The 26,560-nt window shown below is 38.5% G+C and overlaps 2 protein-coding genes across 4 annotated transcripts; both read left to right on the forward strand.

Annotated features, from left to right (window-relative positions):
- The first annotated feature begins 444 nt into the window (after nucleotides 1–444).
- LOC131304482 (wall-associated receptor kinase-like 3) lies at nucleotides 445–2,977 on the forward strand. The gene has a single exon (XM_058331727.1). It carries the CDS (start codon nucleotides 498–500, stop codon nucleotides 2,676–2,678), a length of 2,181 nt encoding a protein of 726 aa, XP_058187710.1. The 5' UTR covers nucleotides 445–497; the 3' UTR covers nucleotides 2,679–2,977.
- Nucleotides 2,978–13,134: 10,157 nt separating this feature from the next.
- LOC131304483 (cysteine-rich receptor-like protein kinase 41) lies at nucleotides 13,135–19,996 on the forward strand. 3 transcript variants are annotated; one of them, XM_058331728.1, is made up of 4 exons: nucleotides 13,135–13,659; nucleotides 14,802–14,876; nucleotides 15,191–15,242; nucleotides 17,610–19,996. In XM_058331728.1, the coding sequence occupies exon 4, from the start codon at nucleotides 17,629–17,631 to the stop codon at nucleotides 19,801–19,803; it is 2,175 nt and encodes a 724-aa protein (XP_058187711.1). In that variant the 5' UTR covers nucleotides 13,135–13,659; nucleotides 14,802–14,876; nucleotides 15,191–15,242; nucleotides 17,610–17,628; the 3' UTR covers nucleotides 19,804–19,996. The 3 variants fall into 3 exon arrangements, with proteins under 3 accessions (XP_058187711.1, XP_058187712.1, XP_058187713.1); XM_058331729.1 differs by lacking the exon at nucleotides 14,802–14,876; XM_058331730.1 differs by lacking the exons at nucleotides 13,135–13,659; nucleotides 14,802–14,876; nucleotides 15,191–15,242 and adding an exon at nucleotides 15,330–16,351 and having other exon boundaries at nucleotides 17,490–19,996.
- Nucleotides 19,997–26,560: the final 6,564 nt, after the last annotated feature.

Raw genomic sequence — 26,560 nt, forward strand, 5'->3', positions numbered from 1 at the left:
ACCTCGCAATTGAACTCAAAACGATGTTGTTTTTGGGTTGCTATTGTACAGTGATCTTCACTCGTTTGCGTTGACACTTTGAGGTTTTTGGCTTTTGGCTTCTTTGGATCCTTCTGCGCACCTTCTTTGTTGAAGTTGTGCCTGGACTGCTGATAAAAAAAAAAAAAAGAAGTTGTGCCTGGAATGCCATAGTCAAATTTTTAGTACAATTTTCCACTTTTAAGACCAATCACCCATGGAAATAAAAGGTATATAGACTATGGATCAGCCCACGACTATTGACCAGACTAGAAAGCCAATTGCAGTCCATATGTTATGTTCCCCTAGTCTCTCTCAAACACCACCAAAAATTAAGTTTCTATTTCAATTATCATCTCCCCTTTCATGTCATCTTCACTCCATCTTCCTTCATCATCTTTTCCCAACTGCAATTCACTGCAGTCCATCCAGTAACTCAACCACATCATTCTCCTTATAGGGTCCCAAGACTCATAAACATGTCAACTGGCGATGGAGGCGTTAATCAATCCGGCCAGGAATTCTGCCATCGATATTCACTTGCTGAGATACGATGGGCAACCCACAACTTCGATGATGCTTTGCTCATTGGGAAAGGCGGATTTGGTAAGGTGTATAAAGGGTTCATGAACTATGGAGCTACCGTCGTTGCCATTAAGCGGTTGAATACGGAGTCCAAGCAAGGGGCAGAAGAATTTTGGTCAGAGATCAAGACGCTTTCCATGCTCCGGCACCCTCATCTCGTCACTCTGATTGGCTACTCCGATGATTGCGAGGAGATGATACTTGTTTACGAATACATGGCCAATGGGACGCTCGCGGATCATCTCTACAAAATCCGTGGACAAGGAAACACCAATACTCATCATCTCACTTGGAAGCAAAGGCTTCAAATTTGCATCAATGCTGCTCGCGGACTGGACTTCCTTCATAACACTGAGCAGGGTGTTATACACAGGGACATCAAGACTACAAACATTCTCTTAGACGAAAACTGGGTCGCTAAGATTTCAGATTTCGGGTTGTCCAAAATGGGCACCGCGCAAACCCACGTTAGCACAGATGTTAAAGGCACGTTCGGTTATTTGGATCCAGAGTACTTCTTGACTCGTAGACTAACCAAGAAGTCGGATGTGTATGCCTTCGGTGTGGTGTTATTTGAAGTATTATGTGCAAGGCCGCCAGTGGATATCAGAGATGACAACACTGAGGGGGAACGCAGTTTACCCTTTTGGGCTCAACAGTGCATGAAGAAGGGAATGCTTGATCAGATCATCGATCCCTATTTAAGGGGGCAAATACCACCAAAGTGTCTGAAGCTATTTGCGGAAGTTGCTAGCAAATGTTTGCACAAACATCCACAAGGAAGGCCTACGATGGCTGAAGTGGAAGGCAGCCTCAAGCACATATTGATATCATATGGCAACATACCAAAGTGCACCAAAAGTGTCAGCAAGGTTATTATGGGTTTTGCGCATGTACCATCTCAAGGTATAGTTTTGGTGAAAAAGATGTTGGAGAACCATATCATCTCCAGGTATGGCTCTGAGAATGGATTTATGAGGAAGTTGCAGAGGTACCCATTTGAGCTCACTGCTGCTCAGCTATGCCGACATTTTAAGCTGGCAAAAATTCGAGCCGCAACAAACAATTTCCATGAGAATCTGGTGATTGGAGATGTTGGTTATACCAAAGTCTATAGAGGCCTTATTGACAGGGGAAATACAGAGGTGGTGATTAAACGGTGGAAAGAAGGGAAATCAAGAGAAAGGAACCTAGACCAGTTTACAGCTGAGATCCAGGTGCAATCCCAGCTTCGCCACCTTCACATCGTCCCTTTAGTTGGATATTGCAATGACAAACATGAATTGATTCTTGTGTACGAGTACATGGTCAACAAATCTCTCTACCATAATCTCTATGGGCCGAATCATAGTCCTCTTCCATGGAAAAAACGTCTTGAGATCTGCATAGGTGCAGCACGAGGACTGCAATACCTACAGACAGGTACCAAACAGACAATCGTTCACCACAACCTAAAGCCAACCAGTATTCTCTTGGACGAGAATTGGGCTGCCAAACTTTCAAGTTTAGAGTTTTCCGTTGTGCTACCCACCAGCGGATTGACTGCTACCTGCAGTACCTTTGTCGCTGGCAATGTGGGGTACATGGATCCAGAGTACCTTGCAAGTTCAAAATTAACTGTAAAATCCGATGTGTACTCATTCGGGGTCATCTTACTGGAAGTCCTATGTGGTAGGAAGACAATGGTTATCACAAGGGATGAGGCTGAGGTAAATTTAGTCCATTGGTTCAAAACTAATGTTCAAATGGGTACCGTTGATCAGATCATTGATCCAGTCCTAGTTGATACAATAGCACCTGAATGTTTAAAGGAATATGTCATGATTGCAGAAAATTGCGTGTATGGTGAGGGTATTGAACGTCCATCGATGGATGCTGTAGTAGGTAGCCTGTGGTGTGCACTGCAGCTGCAGGAGGCTTGGCTAAACAAGTCCCATGAGGCCATCCCTCGTTCTCAGAACCAGTTCTCTAATGATAGCGTAATTGTTGACATCCCTGGTAAAGGAGGTAGCAGTGGGATGAGTTTTCCGAGTTTGGAAGATTCCGCGTATTTTTCAGGTAACCTAGCACGATAGCACAAGATTGATAGTAACATAAAAAATTGCTGTAATGGAGTCGCTTTAATCAGCAAGTTCTTATAGCACAGTTGCAAAATCCTCCAATAAATGTCCATTTATTTACATAGACAATTGAACCATTCAAGCGTTCTTGGTATGTATTGGTTTCTATTTATGGGAAGTTATTCTCTTGCTTCTATGGATTTACAAGGGTGTACTATAGGTCCCCTATATTGGTTTGCTTTGGTTCTTACTGAATTAACTAACCCAAAAGAAGTTCTTGAGAAGACAACCTCAAGACTAAGAAGTACATTGAACCATAGAAACTAATTTGAAGTCAGATGCCGTCATCTCAGGATCGAGCCTCTTCTCGGTGCCTAGTTCCTCTGTAGTAGCTGTTCAACCCCCCTCGATGCAGGAGGTGCTATGTAGCTGCAATTATTCAACGATGGTTCAACAACGGCTCTTTATTCGACAATGGTTATTTATCTTATTTCCTAATCTAGCAGGATGTGCCAGGATATTGTTAGTTTTCTTGTCATTTTCTATTCGCTTCATTTACACACAATGCACATTGTTGCATACCTTACTCTATCCTACTCTCCATGCGGGTTGTGCATGGTTATCGCACTTTTTCACTCTTCTTTTTTTTCTTTTTCTTTCCTCCTGGAGTATACCTCTTGTAGGCTGTACATTCGGTTAACCTTTTTTAATTTCAAGCTAATTTACCCAAAAAAAAAGATTTCTTTTTTCTACGCTTCGCATGATTGTAGAATAAAAGATTTCCGTCCATAGGTTCTTTACTTTAATGGCATTAAACTCTATTTTTGTACTCCTCGCATCCCAAAATGGATTACCATTTTAGGGATTCTAAAAATTTTAGGAGACATAATCATTATATTTTTTTAAGTTATACTCCTAACTTTAAGAAAATACCCCTGAATCATTACTCATTTTGTCCTTTCGATTAATAACTTAGTTAGTGAGCAAAGGTGGAAAACCAATGGTTTTGTGCCTTGTATTCTTCAAAATCGACAAAGAATTTGGGACAGCAAAAAGAGTCCAAATGGTCTTCCATTTTGAGACAGAGGGATTATTTTAAGTTTGGTGTTAAATTGTTATTTGATGTTGAACTCTTAATCGTCCACGCGGACCACGCCTTTTAGCTATTTCCTTTATTTGAAGTGTAATCATTACGTGTATCCTTCAAACTATAAAGATATAATTGTTATAGTTGTACCTAACCTACCTGTACTAGGTTTTGCCGTATCGAGTACAGGTTTCGCCGTATTGACATAATCGTACACGTGCTTCTCAGGTTGTGAGAGGTGACAATGAAGCGCAAGCATCGAACCAATCTTATTCAGAGATCTGCTACAAGCCTAAAACACAACCCATGAACAAGAAGTGTCCTTTATTGCTTCTTTCATAGCCATACAATAAAGCATAATGTTGATTAAATCTCCTCTTTCTATTCATAGAAGAAACCCACTCAATATGCATTCAGATGTGCTAATTCCTATCTCCATTATTTCAATATTAAATTCCCAGGTTTAAACAAACACAAAGCATATTGGGCTCTCCTCCCCATGTGGGGAGGCCAGGTTCGAGCCATGTCGTTGGCGTTTGGGATTCAGGGGTACAAATAGCCTTTGAAACCCCTTGTGAACTAACCTGCTAATAGTCCGCTAACCCCTGCTAATGTATACAATATTGGGAAAAAAAAAAGAAGGGCAAACACAATGGATACCTTCAGGCCACTGTCAAAGCAGAACAAATGGAATGCCTCCACTATGTCGCGATGGATACCTCCAGACACTAATCCAATGGAAACAATTGCTCCCAAACACATCCACCAAATACTTGTTGAGGTGTGAAGCCAGTTTTGGGCACCTTGTCCGGACAGGGGTCACAACCGTCTAGATGCTTGGCTGCAGAAAGTTCGCAGTGCTTTGCGTCCGCATGGCTAAGCACCCACGCAGTAAACTCTATTATGCAAATGTTATTTTGTTTTCAGGGTTAAGAAGCCAAAACAGACTTTAGATGGAACGGGCATTTTTGTTGTTGAGAGAGAAGGTTATTTGTACTCCATTGGGTACAATATGGTGAACTGGTCTGACTCCCTGGAGCAGGCACATTGTCGAACCTCGTATATCTATGTATCCTATCTTTCTTCAATCGTTCTTCGTACTTGTGTGGTTTTTGTGATTCCTAGTTTCCAAGATCCTTAGGGTTTGTTCATTGAACGCGTTGTCGAAATCCAAACTATACTCTGTCAACACTTTTCTTTCCAATTTCGAAAACAGCCTAATGTAGTGGCCTAGTGGGACTAAGTCGACACATTGGATGAACTAATCATAACAAAAATAAATGCATGAAAGTACCAAAACAGATTAAAAAACACTAACATTCACAGCATGGAACGGATTGGAAAAAGAAAATTACCAAAAATATCTTCTTCTCTTTAAGCTATTGAAACACCACATCTCATTGAAGCTTTTCGTCGAGCAGGTTGTGAACAACAATGGAGAAGAACACCGTATAAACTGGAAGGTCTTTTATGTGAGCCGTTGCAAACATGGAAGCAATTTTCTCGTTATTCTCACAAGCCTCGGGTCGCTATGGTGGTCGTGAAGAAATCGGCCGCAATAACTGGTGGAGTTGGAGGGAGAGAAGGCTTTCAAAGTGTCGGTTTTGGGTTTCAGTTATGTGTCGCTTAACGGCTTTTTAAGGCACACATAAATATGTTCTACACTTCTAATTGTGGCATAAGATCCACGTTTAATCTACATAGGACGTTGAGTAACTGTTTAAACTCGTTTTTTGCACCAAATCGTCGACGGAGGGCCATTTAATTAACATTTAATTAAATTGGGCTATTTTTTATGAGTTGCTCGGGCTAAAAGATTAATGGGCCACATTAATTTTGTGATTTAGAGCAAGGCCAAATTAACTTTTGTCCAAATGAAGCGAGATGCACCGAATAATTTTCCTACTTGGATTATTATCAAGCAAAAAACGAACTGTGCTACCCACACATCAATCTGTGCACAGATTGTGCACAGATTGTGCACAGATTGTGCACAGATTGTGCACAGATTTCATTATGGGGTCCACCACAGATTCCACACAAATCATCCGAGCCGTTCATTAAATGTAAAACATTTTTTCAATAGTCCCCGTAAAAAATAAGCTCAATCCAATAACTATAAGTGCTTTATCCAACCATCTAACTTTCCATTCAGATTTCCGGATAATGAAAAGTTATATGGTTGGATTGAGCACCGGTATCGGATAGAGATTATTTTTTACGGGGACCCTTGAAAAAATGTTTTACATTTAATGAACGGCTCGGATGATTTGTGTGGAACCCGTGGTAGATCCCACAACGAAATTTGTGCACAATCTGTGCACAGATTGTATGTGTGTAGACTTTCTGGCCAAAAACACATGGAAGTCAGATTCCTATGAAAATGGAGCACGCACAGATTAATTCGTGGGAAGCAGTTGAGTATAGGAAATGGATAATGTGGACACTTGGCATCTTGATGTTGCTTTGGAAGTTTTCTCAACTGCCCATGATCTACCAAGTGCCAGGAAATAGGAAGTGGAGGGAAAGCCCACTGTTTTCTATTATTTCCTCCAATTTTTTTTTTTTATCCGCCTATTATTTCCTCCAAGTTGCCCACGATTAAGGAAAAACATGTGGGTAATTCTAATAACCTCCCATTAGCCCATGATGTGCGTGGATGAAGAAGTTACAGGGGACACTTGGCATCACCAGAATTCCTCTTGAATGCAAAGCCGTGGCCTATAAATAAAAGAACTCAAGAAGGAAAACGGGTTCACACACCAATCAAGCCCAGCGCTAAAAAATCAAAGTCTTCCTAGCGAAGCAATTATCTCATCTCTCTCTCTTTTCTATCTCTCTTGTACCCTCAACTTTATTATTACGATATAGTAAAGTTATTCCGTCTTTCTTGTATCCCCAACTTTATTATTACGACATAATAAAGTTATTCTACGTTGTTATTTCTTTTTTTCACACGGTTGGGAAATTTTAAGTCCACTATCGTTGTGACAAACCACGAACCTCATTGTGGCATCATCCTTTGGGTCACACGCAGTCGCACTACATACGAAGTCAGATCGAGGCGCTCACGCCTTCTGTACGTTGGATGCCGACAAGTCCTGGCAAGCCTGCGCTCACACTGCACACGCCATTGGATTTTCCGCTCACGCCTATTCGGCGGAAAAGTGGGAAACAGTAACCAAGCTAGGTAAAGTTGGTTGTCTCATGTCCCTCGCCTCCGCCCAGCGCATGCTTGGGATCGAGCCCATCGAGAGACGAGTTTAGAGTTCAGGTTTATGGACAGCCCCTCATGTATAAAGCGTTACAAAAAAAAATCTACATACGATGTTACCGATACATTTGTGTTCGGCGAACTTGTCCAGATAACATTTTATTTGGCGAGGGTTCAAACCTCGATCTACGATAACTCATAACTTAATGAACAAAAATTCTAAATCGAACACAAATTTTGAAACTCAATAACCCACAAATACTTATACACAACCACATGAGAAGGGGGACCTACCCACAAACACACAGAGTAACATGGGGTATGAGACTCACACAAATACTGTTATAATGGAACCCACACCAAATGTGATTGGAAAAAAATTGTCAGTCTAGCGATGGTAATGGGGCGGGGCGGAGACTCAGAGTCGTATTTACCGTCTCCCCCGTCCTCGCCCCATTCTTTATCGGGGAAGAGTCGGAGTAGGAAAAATCGGGGAGGTGCTGGAGTCGGAAAATAATCGGGTCCCCATTTACCGTTGTAATTTTTACGAACTTTGTTCTCTTTTTATGGTGTTTTGAAAACAAAAACAAGATATTATTGAGGGAAGAGAGTTTTTTTTTTTTTGACAAGTGCAGATCTTATTAAGCTCAAACAACAATAAAGTCTAGGGATATAGTCGCTTACAACAACCAGCAGAAAACAACTCCAAATTAGCGATCAAAACTAACAAACAAGAACCAAAAAAAAAAAAACTAAACAGGTAAGAAAATCCTACTAGATAAGCCCCAATTCCTTCACAAAGATTGATTCTCTAGAGATTATTTCATTTTTCTCTTTGAGCTAAGGAAGTCCCGAACATCAGCTACAATGCTTCTCATCACCTGATCATGCCCCATCACTTTCCCTTGGAAAATTCAACAATTTCTCTCCTTCCATAAACCATAGACAATTGCTGCCAGGGAACATTGAAGACTAATAGATTTCAAACTTTTACCATTGACCTGCCCACTACCAGTTAAGAACCTCCACCAGGCTACCAGGCATATCCAGAATCATATTTTTGGTAGCCATATGCTGCCACACAACAGTGGAAAAAGAACATTCAAAGAATAAGCGTTGGTGAGTTTCATCAGCAGACATACAAAGAGGCCAGATGCCATCCAACTGCATACCCCAGCTTCTCAATCGATCTTTGGTGCTAAGTCTTTGAAGGACAGCCAACCAAAGAATAAAAGACCATCAAGGGACAGTATTACCACCCCAGGCAATCTTGTGCCAAGACTGAGTTGGATACCTTTTCCTAATAGCATTACAAGCTGAATTAACAGTAAACATGCCACTTGGATGAGGTAACCAACAAATAGAATCTTCAGTGTTAGGATTTGGTCTCAAACTAAGGGAAGTATGAGCCATAATAGTTTGAATGGACTGATTTCTCAATCTAGGCAAGCACCAATCACCTTGTTCTATAATAGTATCAACTTTAGCCCATAAAGCTCTGCCCAAATTAGTCACAACCCTCTCACCAAACTTAGCATACAAAGGACCCAAGTTGTGCCAATTATCCAGCCAAAGAAACGTATTTGCCCCATTACCAACAAGACATCTGATAAGGGGTTTGCACAGTTTCCTTAAGCCAAGGATTTTCCTCATAGTCCAAGAAGAATCACAAGGAATATCCATGGTCTAAAGACAATTCTCTTTAATGAAATATGTGTGTATCCACTTAACCCAAAAAGTGCCATCCTTCTTATACAAAGCCCATAAATGCCTTAGCGTAGAAGCCCTATTCCCCTCCTTTATTCTTCTAAACCCCAAACCCCCTTCCTCCTTAGGGCAACAAATCTGATCCCACTTAACTTTAGCCCCGAAATGCTTAAGCTCAGTACCAGACCAAAGAAAAGCCATTAGAGTACATTCAATCTCCTTAATCACTTTACTAGGAATGATAAAAATAAAGCTCTTGTACACTTGAATGCTGAACAATACAGGCTGAATGAGCAAGGCCCTCCCACCATAAGATAATGTCTTAGAATCCCAGCTCAAAAGTCTGTGAAGAATTTTCTCCTTCAAAATAGCACAATCATCAGTTTTAAGCTTAAAAGAGATCAAAGGAACACCCAGATATTTTATTGGAAAATGGCCTTCAGGAAAAGGAAGGAAAGCCCTCATTTGAGCCTTAAGATGCACATCAACACCCCCATAGAAAATAACACTTTTATGAATATTAGGTTGAAGACCAGAGAAGGAGTGAAAATCAGTCAGAAACACCAGTAATTAGCTCAAAAGAAACTTGATCCACACTACTCAGGATGAAAAGATCATCAGCAAAAGCAAGATGGCAAATATTCAAAGCACTACACTTAGGATGGTAAGAGAAACCACCATTGTGGACTCTGTATTTGAGAATAGCAGCAAAAGCTTTCATACAATTAAGAAAAGGTAGGCTGAGATAGGGTCACCTTGCCTTGAGCCTCTATAACTAGGAAAATAACCCTCCATATTCCCATTAATGACCATTGAGTATTTAGCTGAGGAAACACATTGCTTAATCTAGTGCACAAACAAACTAGGGAATTCCATACAAATCATAGTGTCAAAAAGGAAATCCCAGTCAACCGAGTCATAGGCTTTCATAAGATCAATTTTGATTGCACATCTAGGAATACCATGATCTCTATGATAACCTCGAACTAACTCTTGCATCAGAAGGACATTATCAACAATTGATCGTCCTTTGATAAAAGCAGATTAAGCTTGATCAATAACAAAGGGCAAAACACATTGCATCCTATTTGCAAGGATTTTAGTAATGCATTTATACTTCACATTGCAACAGGATATAGGCCTATAGTCTTTGACAAAGGAAGGAGCACTAACCTTTGGAATCAAGGAAGTAGCAGTGGCATTCCATTCTTTAAAAAGCATACCAGATTCAAAAAAAGAGGCAACAACAGTAACAAAATCACTTCCCACCACATCCCAACTTTTCTGGAAAAACAAAGAGCTGAAACCATCAAGCCCAAGAGCCTTATCCCCATTAATGGACATAAGAGTAGCCTTTATTTCAGTCACAGTAACAGGAGCAACAAGCATAGCCCAAAGGTGATGAGGAACTTTTGTTTGGATAGCTTGAGTAAGAACAGGAACAGAATCAGTTTTTCCCATGAATGGAGTACCCAACAGACCAATATAGTAACCCAAGATCTCCTACTTAACAGCCTCAGGATCATCAATCAATGTACCAACAGAATTAGTGAAACTAAGGATTGTGTTCCGTGCCCTATGGGAGCACATTTTCCTATGAAAGTACCTAGAATTCTGATCACCCAGAGCAAGCCATTTAATCCTAGCTTTCTACTTCAAGAAAGATTCCTCAGCCATTCTTAACTCCACATATTTACCCAGCATATCTTTCTCAGAGTGACATAAAGCAGAATCAAAAGGAGATTGAAAATACAAGTCTTGTACTTTATCTAACTCCTCCTTTGCCTCACATACTCTTTTACTGATGTTAGAGTAGTACTGAAAATTAAACTTTTTGAGAGCACCTTTTAATCTCTTTAGCTTTGTAGAGAGCACAAACATAGGCCTACCAGTCACATGCTCAGTCCAAGATTGGACCAGGACCTCTTCAAAAACTGGATTCTGAAGCCAAAAGTTGAAAATTTTAAAAGACCATTTTCTGTGTAAACAGGGTAGCACAATTAACACCATGGGACAATGATCTGACAATCCAGGAGCAATAAAAGAAGCTTCACAGGCAGGGAAAGCCACCAACCACTGATTATTAGAGATTACTCTATCAATCCTACTTTTATTATCTCCCAAACCACCCCTTTTATTAGTCCAAGTGAACCAAAAACCCTTAGCTGGTAAATCATCATGAAGAATATCAATTAAACACTGATTGAATTCAACAGCTACATTAGAGTCGAAACCTACCAGTCTCTCTGAAGCTGCTCTAACAGTATTGAAATCACCCATTTGAACCCAAGGCTTAGTACCAACAGAGTTAGCATTGGTTCTCATATCATCCCACAACTGTCTTCTATCTACAGCTCTATCATGCCCATATACCACAGATAGAGCAAAAAAAGCAAAACCATCCAGAGGAAGAAATTCAGACACAATAAGTTGATCAGAAGAAAATAAGATAAAACTGCCAAAAACAGTAGGGTCCCACCCAAGGAAAATCCGAGCAACTGGACCCACAGAGTAGTTATGAACACTCAACTAGTGAGAAGGAAAACAAGACTTAGCAGTAGAAGAAATATTAGAATCTCTAACTTTAGTCTCCACAACACCCATGACAGACAATTTATGAGAAGAAATAAAAGATCTAACCTCTTGTTGCTTAAGAGGATTATTAAGTCCCCTTATATAGAGGGATGAGAGTTAAAACAAATAGAAAGGAAGAAGGAAAAAACAAAAATAAGATATTATTGAGGGAGGAGAGTTAAAACAAATAGAAAGGAAGAAAACGAAGACATAAAAAAAAATAGTGATTTATTATTGGTATTTTGCTCTATTATATCAAAACAGTGATATCTACATATATATATATATATATATATATATATATATATATATATATATATACACACATTCAAAACTATTAATAATTATAATCGGTCGCTTTCTTGTAACATACTATGGCAGTTTTGGCACAAACAAAAACAGTTTTGGCATTATCATTTTCCATTTGTAAAAACAGAACACAATTAGTTAGTGCGTCTTTCCACGTTCTACAAATATGATTTGTTAACATACTACTCCTACTTCTTAACAAAACTATAATATGAACTGTTGGGATTATTGTCATCAATTATGTAAAGTGCAAAAAAAATTGAGTTTTGAGAAGGGGAGCAGCTCCCATATTTTTCCTGGTATCACCTACCCCGCCATGGAGAGAGAGAGAGAGAGAGAGGGGTTCCAGTGACGATCACATCAAAGAGAGAGAGAGAGAGAGAGGGGTTCCAGTGACGATCACATCAAAATTCGACTCCTCATCAAGGAGTAGCCATCATCCATATATATCATCATGATTAAGAGAAAATCTTCTTTACGGAAGTGGTGTAAACAAGTGTTTATAACACTCAATCGCGACTGTTCAAAAGTGTTTTGGACCGTTAAGATGTTAATAAAACTAGCCCGGAAAAGAGTTAATTGTGACCGGTCATAATTGAAAACGAATCTCAGCTATTAATTGTACAAATAGATGATTGAGATTGATTGGTACTATAAAAAAACTGTTTATAGCACCTCCGTAAATAAGACAGTGTCCATGATTAAATAGCTACGCGCGTGAACATATATGGGTCAAGGGAATGGGCCACAAAGAGAAACGCGTAGTCGAAGAAGTTTCTCAGAGATTTCTCTTTCTTTCTTTTTTTTGCAGAAGAAACAAACAACTCTAACCAAATTAAAAAAGAAAAAAGAAAGAAGAAGTTTCTCAGAGATTTCTCCTCCTTCTTTGTTGCAGAAGAAACAAACACCACTCTCTCTACATCGCCATCGTTGACTCTAACCAAATTAAAAGCTTCACATTTTAGGTACTTCAGGAATATACTCCCTCCGTCCCACTTTATTGCGTCTGTTTACTTTTTGAAGCGTTTTAAAAAATTGTCTATATCTCACAATGTATAATATTTTTTTATGATTTCAAAAATTTTGTTTAAAAAAATAAATTGAGATCTATCAAACAAGATTCATATTGAATATATAAAATATTATAGATTGTGAAATATAAACAATTTTTTGGAATACTCCAAAAAAGAATCAGGCGAAACAAAGTGGGACGGAGGGAGTACTTTATTAGGATGCATTTCCGCTAAGTTAAATAGATTACACGATAATAGCAATAGCTAAGATGTTAAATAGTAGTATTTTAGTTTATGAATATGAAAAGAATGATCTGTGTGAAGACTCTGTATTTTTAATAAATAATAATTATTATCAAAACAAAAATATTATTTTTGCTCGTCAGTTTAATTAATGCAAAAAATTATTTATGTTGTCACGCCTAATTTTATTCCGTAATCATTTGTGTTAGCGCGCGTCCGGCGAGTAATTTTTTCGAGTGTGTAAGCGTGTTACCCCAGGCCAAACCCAACCCTTCTCCATTTCTTTAATTTTCCGGCTGAGATGAGAGGGGAACCAAATCCCCATTTTTCCTCCCTAATTTCCTAATATTTAGATAACACATGATTAACCATAGGTTAGAATCCCCATGTAATCCAAACCCCATTTAAGTATTCCCTCCTCCCATTTCTTCTTTTGGGTTTTTCCAGCTACACCATACTCGGCACAGAGAGAGAGAGAGAGAGAGAGAGAGAGAGAGAGCACCATTTCCTTTTCCCCGAAGCGTACCTCAGTACCTCCATCACCAACTCCATTTCCTTCTCCTCTTCCCACCACCACCGAACACCTCTCACTCCTCCACCACAACCGTATCACCATCCTCACCAACCGGGTCAGCACCACCTCCACCGTAGACCTCCACCACCACCGAAATCTCACCATCATCACCTACAACCGGACCACCTCCAGCCGCCGCTCATCCTCTCACCACCGGAGCAGCCACCGCCACCGAGATCACCCACTGCCGAGATTACCATCACCGCCTACCGAGCTCCGCCGCTGCTCCGACCTGCCACCGAAATCTCTCCGAACCCCGTTTTGCCGGACGAGAGGTAGTTCGGAACTCACCTCCCTAAGTATATGTCGTGTTTCTATTATGATTTTAGTGCTACGGTATGATATTAATCGAATCCGACATCGCCAGTCGAAGTCCGGCGGGAACCCACTGTTTTCAGTTGAAAACAGACACTGGAAAATCGAAATGTTTAAATTAGTTTTAGAAAAATTAAAGTTTGGTCCCTCAAATTTTTTTAGCTTATAAATCTAACCCTGGTGTATTAGAATCTAATATTATAAGCCCCAACGTTAATTAGTTTCCGGTTCGATCCTAGATGTATCGCAATAATGTATTTATCTAATACCATCAACACTCTAATAGATTAAGAGTAAGCATAGATTTTAGTTGTTAAAAGGATAAGAGAAAATAAAAATAATTACTTGATTGACTTTATCGCATGGTAGTGTACCGGGTAATTAATTTTATCGCATGATTTCTTTTATCACATGATTAAATGTTGTTAGCATGATAATTATGTTTAGTTAAAATGTAGGATTGCATGATACTTTATTGTACTTGTAGAATGGACAAATAGGTTCCCGGGGTTGGTTATGATGTACGGATTTAACTTATTAGACGTGAAAATAGGATTAATGAAAAAGATAATAAAGTGAGAGGCTGAGATTTAGATTCCAGGCTTGGAACTCACAGTGATGTTTTGATTAGAGATTGATTGGTGGTGGATTTGTGAATTATTGAATTTTGAAACCCTAGGTATGGCATGGTAGTGATCAACTCTCAGAACGGGACATAAGTGTGGCATTATGCTTGCATCACAACCCGGGTTAGACGGCGCTTGTGCATTGCCGGTGAAGTTTTATCCGAACTTATTATCGCAGATGGGATACCTAAGTACATAACTTAGGTATCTTTCATCCGGATCTGGAAAAAGGGAGTCGGACCACACCAATGTCTTATGCCAAAGGTTAAGGGTGGGAACGGACCTGTGAATAAGATCCGAGAATTCACATAAGTTGAAGAATAGTAATGAAATAATTGATTGTTCTTTGTTTATGTCATTCTTATTGCATTTCTATTATATATCCTGCTGCTTATAAGTTATGGGTTTCGGGTGGGTTTTGGCTATTGAGTGTTATTGCTCACGGCACTATGTTGTCCTGATAACTCGAACAGCAGGTATTGAAGACGGAACAGAAGGGCGTAGACAAAGAATGATTTGACATTGACCGAAGAAGATATTATCAAACTCTGGTTATACTCTTAGTTGCTCTGTTATTTCAATAAATTATTTTAATACTCCATTGTACAGTAAGAGAATTTGGCAAAAATACTTTAAGGTTGATACGTTGGGATTTGACTAGAATTGACAGAACTTTTGGGATTTTAATGCTTCAAATGGAAATCTACGAGTATTTAGAAATCTTATTAAAATATTTTTAATGTCTCCGAATTTTTGGAGCGTTACAACCTGCTTCCGTGAAAACATGAAGTTTCCTTTTAGTTTGTTTCCAACTCTCAATTTTAGTAACTTCGATTTTTCTTCCTTTTATTTGTTTTTTTTTTAGGCAAACCGAGAAAGTTCTGGTGAGATGGAAATGTTAATCCAAGGAATTTCAGGTAAACTTAATCATCAGAGATTTTGTCATTTATTGTTGTTTCTAATTTTTCAAAGTGATACTTAATATCATGCTGAAAAGTTTATGTAGGTTCAAATACATTCCCTCCCCAACCTCCCCTTATCAACCGGCGGTGGCTTTACCGATGGCCACGCGGGGTCCACGACGGGTCTTGCACGAAAAATTCCATCCGTTCAATAATTTAAAAAAAAATTTAAGTGAACTCTTGAAAAATCAGCTCAATCCGATATGTGTAGAACCAAATGAAAAGCAAATACTTAATTACATGGTCATGATTAGATTTTGGATCTAAGACTCTTATATGAGAGCCCTAAGATAACTGTAGAACCAAATGAAAAACAAATACTTAATTACAAAAGCTCTAGAGCCAAAAATTAATCATGACTCTTTAGAAAAATAAGATTTTCGCACCGATTCAAACGGATTAAAAATTAAAGCATTTAATTTTTTTAATTATATTTTTTAATATTTAAGCAGCTGTGTCTTGGGGAACGTGTAACCTGTTTTCCAATTTTCCCTACCCAAAACGCCGCCGTTCTTTGGACACTGTAAACATTTCTTTGCGGAACGGCCGTGAAGAAGTTTATTTCTTTCCAAATTGCTTTCATATCATATTAAGATTAAAATACGTACATTGAAGGATTCATAGTTTAAAATTCATAAATTACTTTGCTAGTACCACATGTAAATACACACCCAAACATACGCTCACACTCACATGTGATTGAGTGTGTATTGACGTGTCGTACTAGAGTTGTTGATCCGCAACAACCAATTTTCCAAAGGTCAACCATCAATCCGGATATCTGATCAAAGATTAAAAAAAAAAAAACCATCAATCCGGATAAGCCACGTGCAGGGAAACTTGCCCGTGTGGTGTGGTTCTGGTCGGTGAATATCACAAAGTGCCTGGCAATGGCATAGTCAATTTTTTAGTACTACAATTTTCCACTCATGACAAAACACCCATGGAAATAAATTTCTATTTCAATTATCAGCCCACAGCCATTGACCTAAGTAGAAAGCCAATTGCAGTCCATTTCTTATGTTCCCCCAGTCTCTCAAGCACTACCAAAAATAAAGGGCAAAGTCCACTTTCACCCGCTGTGGTTATCGCCATGCGCGAATACCCTTCTCATGGTTCAAAACTAACCACATAACCTACCTATGATTTTGAAAATGTGCAGATAGGCCTCCTGCTGTCATGTTTTCCATCCATATTAACAGAGGTGAATCTCACACGCCTCTAGAATGTTTTCTGAGTCGTTCATAATGTATTAAATAAAGAATAGAGTATCTCTGTAAAAAATCATCTCGATCAAGCATCAATAACCCAGTGATCTAATTTTTAGTAAATTCAAATTTGAAATTTTAATTTCATAACAAAATCGATCCGACCATGAGTTTTTTTTATTTTGATTGACTTGAATTTTAGCATAGATATAATACTCGTCAAAATTTACAATATCAACGGTTTAGATTCAATTTTTGGTATATGGGATGGTGTGGTTAGATTTAAAAAAGAAGAAGAATCAAGGGACGTGATGAGGGTACATCGGTCTTTTAATATTGTGTCTGTTAATATTGATGGAAAATATGATGACAGGGGGTCTATTCGCACATTTTCAAAACCACAGGTAGGTTATGTGGTCGGTTTTGAACCATGAGAGGGATATCCGCATATAGTGATAACCACAGGGAATCAAAATAGACTTTGCCCAAAAATAAATTTCTTCTTGTTATAAATTGAGACAAATATAAAAGAAACTTGCAAAACAAATATTGAACACAATATGAAATAGTTCTTCAAGAACTATTGAATCAGTTTCGAATTTCTTTATTTATATAAAATATTTTATTTATTTATATATGATAGGTCTCGAAAATATTGTAATGAATATTCTAACTTACTTGACCTGCCTTATAGCTTCTTTATTCATATATAAAGCGTATTCGAAATTTTCTTTCATTTCAAAGACATAACCTGTACTCAGGCGCTTCATAATCGCCTGGAGATTGTCTCTCTTATTCTCATTATGGTTCGGTAATTCTGTTTGTTTCTTTTCTTTTCTTTCAAATTCGTGTCTATACAAACTACGCCTAAATCCCTTATATAGGCAAAGCAAGAAACATCAAACCCTACACATTGAATTATGTTTCCCAACCTCTTTACTATTACTACAATAAGAATTAATGTGGTTAGCCAATATTGACTTCATAACACTAGTTCAATTATCATCTCCCCTTTTCGTGTTCATCTTCACTTTCCATCTTCCTTCATCGTCTTTTCCCAACTGCAATTCACTGCAGTCTTTCCGGTAACTCAACCACATCATTCTCCTTATAGGGTCCCAAGACTCATAAACATGTCAACTGGCGACGGAGGCAATCAATCCGGCGGGGAATTCTGTCGTCGCTATTCACTTGCTGAGATACAATGGGCAACCCACAACTTCGATGATGCTTTGCTCATTGGGAAAGGCGGATTTGGTAAGGTGTATAAAGGGTTCATGAACTATGGAGCTACTGTCCTTGCCATTAAGCGGCTGAATACGGAATCCAAACAAGGGGCACAAGAGTTTTGGTCAGAGATCAAGACACTTTCCATGCTCCGGCACCCTCATCTTGTCACTCTGATTGGCTACTCCGATGACTGCGAGGAGATGATACTTGTTTACGAATACATGGCCAACGGGACGCTCGCGGATCATCTCTACAAAATCCGTGGAAAAGGTAACTCTAATACTCATCATCTCACTTGGAAGGAAAGGCTTCAAATTTGCATCAATGCTGCTCGCGGACTGGACTACCTTCATAACACGGAGCAGGGTGTCATACACAGGGACGTCAAGACTACAAACATTCTCTTAGACGAAAACTGGGTCGCTAAGATTGCAGATTTTGGGTTGTCCAAAATGGGCATCACACAAACCCACGTTAGCACGGATGTTAAAGGCACATTTGGTTATTTGGATCCAGAGTACTTCTTGACTCGTAGACTAACCAAGAAGTCGGATGTGTATGCCTTTGGTGTGGTGTTATTTGAAGTGTTATGTGCAAGGCCGCCAGTGGATATGAGAGATGACAACAATGAGGAGCAACGTAGTTTACCCTTATGGGCTCAACAATGCATCAAGAAGGGAATGCTTGATCAGATCATCGATCCCTATTTAAGGGGGCAAATACCACCAAAGTGTCTGAAGCTATTTGTGAAGGTTGCTAACAAATGTTTGCACAAACATCCACAAGGAAGGCCTACGATGGCTGAAGTGGAAGGCAGGCTCAAGCACATATTGGTATCATATGGCAACATACCGAAGGGTACGAAAAGTGTCAGCAAGGTAATGATGGGTTGTGCATGCGTACCAGCACACGGCATAATTTTGGCGATGATGTCGAAGAACCATAACATCTCAAGGTATGGTTCTGAGAATGAATTTCCCAGGCGGTTGCAGAGGGACCCGTTTAAGGTCACTGCAGCTCGGCTATACCGACGTTTCAAGCTGGCACAAATTCAAGCCGCAACAAACAATTTCCATGAGAATCTGGTGATTGGAGATGTTGGTTATACCAGAGTCTATAGAGGCCTTATTGACAGGGGAACTACTGAGGTGGCAATTAGACGGTGGAAAGAAGGGAAATCAAGAGAAAGGAACCTGGACCAGTTTACAGCTGAGATCCAGGTGCAATCCCAGCTCCGTCACCATCACATCGTCCCTTTAGTTGGATATTGCAATGACAAAAACGAATTGATTCTTGTGTACGAGTACATGGTCAACAAATCTCTCCACTATCATCTGTATGAACCCAATCGTGGTTCTCTTCCGTGGGAAAAGCGTCTTGAGATTTGCATAGGTGTGGCACGAGGACTTCAATACCTACACACGGGTACCAAACAGACAATCATTCACCACAACCTAAAGCCAACCAGTATTCTGTTGGACGAGAATTGGGCTGCCAAACTTTCAAGTTTAGAGTTTTCCGTAGTGCTACCCACCAACGGATTGACTGCTACCTGTAGTACCTTTGTCGCCGGCAATGTGGGATACATGGATCCAGAGTACGTTGCAAGTTCAAAATTAACTATAAAAACCGATGTGTACTCATTCGGGGTGATCTTACTGGAAGTCCTCTGTGGTAGGAAGACAATGGTTATCACAAGGGATGAGGCTGAGGTAAATTTAGTGCATTGGTTCAAAACTAATGTTCAAATGGGTACCATTAATGGGATCATTGATCCGGTCCTAGTTGATACAATAGCACCTGAATGTTTGAAGGAATATGTCGTGATTTCAGAAACTTGCTTGCGTGGAGAGGGGATTGAACGTCCATCGATGGATGCTGTGGTAGGTAGCCTGTGGTGTGCACTGCAGCTGCAGGAGGCTTGGCTAAACAAGCCCCACGAGACCATCCCTCGTTCTCACAACCAGTTCTCTGATGGTAGTGTAATAGTTGACATCCCAGGTAAAGGACGTAGCAGTGGGATGATTTTGACGAGTTTAGAAGATTCGACTTATCTTTCAGGTAATCTAGCACGATAGCACAAGATTGATATTAACATAAAAAATTTCTGTAATGGAGTGGCTTTAATCAGCAAGTCCTTATAGCATGGTTGCAAAATCCTCCAATAAATGTCCATTTACTTACGTAGACAATTGAACCAGTCAAGCTTCAGTTCATTGTATGTATTGGTTTTTGTTTATGGGAAGTTCTTCTCTTGCTTGTATGGATTTACAAGGGTGTACTCTAGGTCCCCTCTTTTGGTTTGCTTTGGTTCTTACTGCATTAACTAACCCGAAAGAAGTTCTTGAGAAGACAACCTCAAGACGAAGAAGTAGACGGAACCATAGAAACTAATTTGAAGCTAAGTTGATAAGATTTCTTTTTTCTACGCTTCGCATGATTGTAGAACAAAAGATTTTCGTCGATAGGTTCTTAAAATGGATTTATCATTAGGGATTCTAAAAATTTTAGGAGACATAAATATCATTACATTTTTTTGGAGAACCAATGGTTTTATGCCTTGTACTTTTCAAAATGGACAAAGAATTTGGGACAGCAAAAAGAGTCCAACTGGGCATCCATTTTGGGACAAGTGGAGTATTTTAAGTTTGGTATTAAATTGTTATTTGATGTTGAACTCTTAATTGTCCACGCGGACCACGCATTTGAGCTATTTCCTTTAATTGAATTGTAATCATTAAGTGTATCCTTCAAATTATAAAGATATAATTGTTATTGTTGTACCCAACCTACCTGTACTAGGTTTTGCCATATCGATATACCCGTACATGTGCTTCTTAGGTTGTGAGAGGCGACCAAGCATCGAACCAATCTTATTCAGAGATCTGGCACAACACAACCCATGAACAAGAAGTGCCCTTTATTGCCTCTTTCATAGCCCTAAAATAAAGCATAACGTTGATTAAATCTCATCTTTCTATTCATAGAAGAAACCCAACCAAGATGCCTTCAGATGTGCTAATTCCTATGTCCATTATTTCAATGTTAAATTCCCAAGTTTGAACAAACACAAAGTATATTGGGCTCAAGACCAGGTGGCATCTCCTGGTCCTCCCCATGTGGGAAGCCAGGGTTCGAGCCTTGTTGTGGGTGTTTGGGATTCGAGGTTATGGATAGCCTCTGAAACCCCTTGTGAACTAACCTACTAACATCTCACTAACCCCCGATGATGTATACAATATTGGCAAAAAAAGAAGAAGAACAAACACACTGCATTACATTCAGGCCACTGAGGCATCAGAGCAGAAAAAATAGAATGCCTCCACTATGTCACGATGAATTGCTGACACTAATCCAATGGAAACAATTGCTCCCAATGCCAAATACTTGTTGAGGTGTGAAGCCAGTTTTGGGCAACCTTGTCCGGACAGGGGTCACAACCGTCTAGATACTTGGCTGCAGAAAGTTCGCAGTATTTTGCATCTGCACGGTCGGGTCAGGCACCCGTATAGTAAACTCTATTATGCAAATGTTATTTTGTTTTTAGGGTTAAGATGTTAAGACAGACTATAGATGAAACGGATGTAGTTTTTGAGAGAAAAAATCATTTCTACTCCATTGGTTCAATATAGAGAACTGGTTTGACTCCCTGGAGCAGACACATTTTCGAACCTAATAAATCTGTGAGTCCTATCTTTCTTCAATCGTTCTTCGTACTTGTGTGGTTTATGTGATTCCTAGTTTCCAAGATCCGTAGGGTAGGGTTTGTTGATTGAAAGTGTTGTCAAAATCCAAACTATACTCTCTCGGCACTTTTCTTTCCAATTTCGAAAACTGCCTAATGTAGTGGGACTACGTCAACACATTGGATGAACTAATCATAACAAAAATAAATGCATGAAAGTACCAAAAATATTTTTTAAAAAACACTAATATTCACAGCATGGAACGGATTGGAAAAAGAAAATTACCAAGAATATCTTCTTCTCTTTAAGCTATTGAAACACCATATCTCATTGAAGCTTTTCGTCGAGCAGATTGTGAACAACTATGGAGAACCCCATATAAACTGGAAGGTCTTTATGTGAGCCGTTGCAAACATGGAAGCAATTTTCTCTTTTTTTAAGCACAAGCGTCGGGTCGTTATGGTGGTCGGAAGAATCGGCCGCAATAACTGGATTCGGTTGAAGGACAAAAGGAAAAAATAACAAGTATGTATAAAAGGAAACATGGATGCCAATGGCGTAGCCAGAAAACTATGTAAGTGGGGGCACCTTCTAAACACATTTCAACTGTAAAATTTCGTTTTAAGCAACGGTAAAACATTTGTGCTAAGAATTGAAAAACCTAACATAATTTTTTAATATAGTAAATTACATAGAATTTAAAAAAGATCGAATTACTTGAATTGTCTCAACGGATCAAGTCTAAGAGCAATTCACTACACAATATTTAGCATTATTGCTCCCATTGTTAATAATTGTTAAAGTATAAAACATATAACCCATGGTTTATGCATTTTTGAATTTTGGACATTATGCATTAGAGAGTTTCAAATAGTAAGTGGCGGCTATTTTTCACATTAGACATCTCATTTCGCTAGTGTAATGACAATGTTCAAATATGTGGTAAAGAAATTGAGAATCAAATGATATTTGACTAGAGAAAATACAAAATATACATTTTAAAATCTTAAATTTAAATAAGAAAAAAAGAAATTAAGTGGGGGCGCGTGCCCCGCTCGTCCTATTCTCCCTCCGCCACTGATGGATGCTGTGCAGTTGGATGGAGGGAAGCTGAGTTCATAGTGTCGGTTTTGGGGTTTCGGTTTAAATCTCATTCCTACTAACTTTTTTCCGTAAACAATACACTTGAATAAATTCTTAATCACACGAGCACAAAAATACTTACACACAATCACATTAGAGGTGGGACCTACACACTCACCTCCTATTGTATCCGTTCGATGTCCAAAAAAAAAAAAGTTATTGGGACACTCTCTAAGCCTGGCCCGCCTGCAATTAAGAAGATTGGCTGCAAACTGAGCAGTACCACGCGGACCCGGGGGCTCTACTGCCTCCATGGGCACAGCAGCCCTTGCCCAACACTAAAACGGCAACGTTTTGGTGGAAAAAAAAATTCATTGTCGTCTATTTGCAATCTTAGGGAGCAGAAACGTAATTATGAGAGTTTTAGAGACAAAATTTAACTATGTCTCTTTAGAATAATATGATCAGAATAATTAGATCTTAACACCCGTTCAAACGAATTAAAAATTGGAGCACTTAATTTTTTAACTATATTTTTTAATATATAAACTGTCTCAAGGGGTCAAATTTTTACTCCGTTTGAATTGGTACAAAGATCTTGTTATTCTGATCATATTATTCTAAAAGGTCGTAATTCATTTTTATCTCTAGCGCTCTCATATTAAGTATATGTTTTTTTTATTTACGACCCTATGAAGCATAAATGTGATTATGAGAGCTTTATAAACAAAAATTAATTATGACCCTTTAAAATAATATGATAAGAAAAACAAAATTGTTGCACTGGTTCAAACGGAGTAAAAATTTGAGCACTTAATTTTTTTGAGACGATTATATATTAAAAAATATGGTTAAAAAATTAAGTGCTCCAATTTTCACTCCGTTTGAACCGGTACAAAGATATTATTTTGATCATATTATTCTAAAGAGACATAATTAAATTTTATATATAGGGCTCTCATAATCACGTTTCTGCTCCATAGGATTGCAAAGAGAAGATAAGAATTTTTTTTTTTCCACCAAAACATTGTCGTTTTAGGGTAGGGGCTGTTGTGCCCATGGAGGCAGCAAAGCCCCGGTTCCATGCACCCACCGTGCCCTACCACCAATGGGCAGTCGTTCTTCCTACAGCCACGCGAAAAGGAATGCAGTGATCTTAAATAGGGATCCTACAATGATAGTATCCCCATGAAAATATCACTAGGTCGAGCACCCGTGATTTCGTATCCAAAAAAAACTTGGCTAATTGATCGAAGTGAATTGCTACAATAGACCCATACATCATGGAACGAATAGGGTGGGTAGGCCCAACCATGCGCCACCAGAGTACAGGTGTAGACATGAACCCTTAGGGCCTGTTTGGATGGGGTATTGTGAAAAGAAGATATCCCCCTTTTAGTCTGTGGGTCTAGCCTTAACCTCGTTTTGGAAGTAAAATGGAGGAGATATTAGCTAAGCCCCGGATTATATTGTACCCCCTAATACCACCGGAAGAGATTATTTATAGGGAGGTTCTGAGATGTTCTTACATAATACTCCAAGATAATAGCCCCTCTCTATTCCTTTAACTACAAAATAACCTTATTCCCCATTTTATCTCTCATCCAAATCAAGTACTATTTAATCAATCTTTCACATTAATGTGGGTCAATCCTTCTTACATAGTATCTCATACTATCTTATCTCCCCTTCATAATTAATACCCACAATTCTTATTCCGCATCAAAACGGGCCCTTAGATTAATTATTTCGGTGCTTACAAAGATTCATGTTGGAAATAACAAATCAGCGTTGCTTTCTCGATCTCTTTATTATACAAGGTTTCTCCACTTCCGGGCCCGACCCCATCTGCTTATTGAATCGGAATGGAAAGGTCACAGGCGGAGAAGATTCATGTCAGAAATAATAACAAATCAGCATTGCTTTCTCGATCTCTTTATTATACAAGCAGAACGCTTCCGGCCCCGACCCCATCTGCTTATTGAATCGGGGGAGAGGTTCGAGGCAGGTGTTGGAAATAATAACAAATCAGCATTGTTTTCTTGATCTCTTTATTTTGCGAGGCTTCTCCGCTTCCGACCCTGACCCCATCTGCTTAGAGCATCCGCAATAGGAATAATCAAAATCAATAATCAAAATGTGCTACGTCAGCATTTGATTATCCATTTAATTCATAATCAAACTTAACAAACTTTACCTCCACATTGATTATTTTTGCATCCCTATAAAAAAAACCCCCACAATATACAATGCACCTATGTCCAATTACAAACGAGTTCTAATCACGCACCCGACCACACCAAATTATTCATCTCGATGAGACGATTCTAATGTGGGGTGTTTTTTAGTTTTTTAGTTTTGAATTTGGTTATTGAGTTTGATTATTGAGTTTTTGTTATTGGTAAAAGTTGTTAAGTTTGGTTATAGAATGGGTGAAATTTGGTTATTTGCTAAAAGATTTATAACTTTGCTTATTACAATGTGAGGTATTTTTTTAACATTGTTGTTAAGCTTGCTTATCCATACTAATTTGCTTATTACAGTGTGGATGCTCTTATTGGATCAGGGTGGAGAGTTTAGAAGCTGGGATGGGGTGAAGAAGAGGAAATTGTCATCCCTAAGAGTATCCACAAAGCTATAATTAAGAGTAAAAAGTTTTTAAAGTTAATAATATTGGTGCAAAATATGACTCACAATGCTATAATCAAACTTAACAAACTTTTTATAAATAACCAGAACTAGCAATTTTTTTACAATAATCAAATTTAATAGACCTTACATATATATTCTCAGTCAAATACACCAATCATTATATAAAAATGTTCTATCTCTCTTCCATTTTCCTCTCTCACTTTCTTTTTAAACAATATTTTTGAAAATAAAATATTTTACTAAAAGATTAAAAACATTTTTTTTAAAAATACTTTCTTTCCAAAAAAAATTTCAAAAACTATTTCTATTTCTAGTAAATAGTTTTTATTAGTTTCAAAACTATTTTTAAAAAAATTATTTTCTATTGTTCATAATTTTTAATTTTTTGTAGTTTGAAAAGATGATGTGACAAGTTTTGGTTATCCAATTTTGATTATATCATTGTAGACATCTATATTGTTCATCTTAGCAACCTCTTAAATGAATAATCAAAAGCTAATGTGGTACTTTTGGTTATCATTTTTTGATTATAACTTTGTGGATACCCTAAGAAGCATTGCATGGTGGTGATGTCCAGAAGCACTTAACTAGAGGTTTTTTTTTTAAACTGTCAATTCATTCAAGCCCGAAGGCGAAGATTACATTGCAAAACCCAGGAATACACCAAACTGCCTAATTCGGAACATGAGAACTGCAAGTAGACCCTAGAACACCCTGCAAAAGCAAATTAAACACTAGATATGAGAATCCCGTCCAAGACTAGGTAGAGAAATATCAAATGAAATCCCAGTACAAAACCATAACACAATAAGGGACACATGTAATTGAAACAACAAACAGAATACAAGCAAAAATGAAGAAATCTGCTCATGTGTATCATTAACAAGAGTTCAGGATACAACCGATGCGCGTTTGATTAAGATAAATTGGATTCATACATATATCATGTTTCCCTTGTTTGCCATAATCAATAATTTTATAAGGGAAAGACTACAATACACATCCCTTATTTTGGTGTGTATCATATGCACCGTTCAAAATGTTATGAATTATAGGGAAAATGTTACGAATTGTATTGCTAAAAAGTTACGAATCATATAAAAATTACAAGATACACCAAAATGTTATGAATCATAATGAAAACGTTACGAATCGTATTACTAAAAAGTTATGAATTCTAGAACAAAAATTACGAAACACTCTAAAATGTTATGAATGAACCACAAAATAGGTGCATATGATGCACCATTTTAAGTGGTGTGTATTGTAGATTTTCTCATTTTATAATCATACACAAACACTAACACACACACATTTACAAAAGGGGTGGGCCCTACCCACACCAAAGGGTGTGGGGCTCACCCCATTTTGAGTGTGTCTCCAGTGTGTGCGGGGCCCATCTCCTTTGTGAGTG

This window comes from Rhododendron vialii, chromosome 10a (assembly GCF_030253575.1).
Source record: "Rhododendron vialii isolate Sample 1 chromosome 10a, ASM3025357v1".
NCBI classification, from domain to species: Eukaryota; Viridiplantae; Streptophyta; class Magnoliopsida; order Ericales; family Ericaceae; genus Rhododendron; species Rhododendron vialii.

Coding starts and splice junctions, on each gene's coding strand:
- LOC131304483 (XM_058331728.1), top strand. CDS start 17,629: ATGTCAACTGGCGACGGAGGCAATCAATCCGGCGGGGAATTCTGTCGT.
- LOC131304482 (XM_058331727.1), top strand. CDS start 498: ATGTCAACTGGCGATGGAGGCGTTAATCAATCCGGCCAGGAATTCTGC.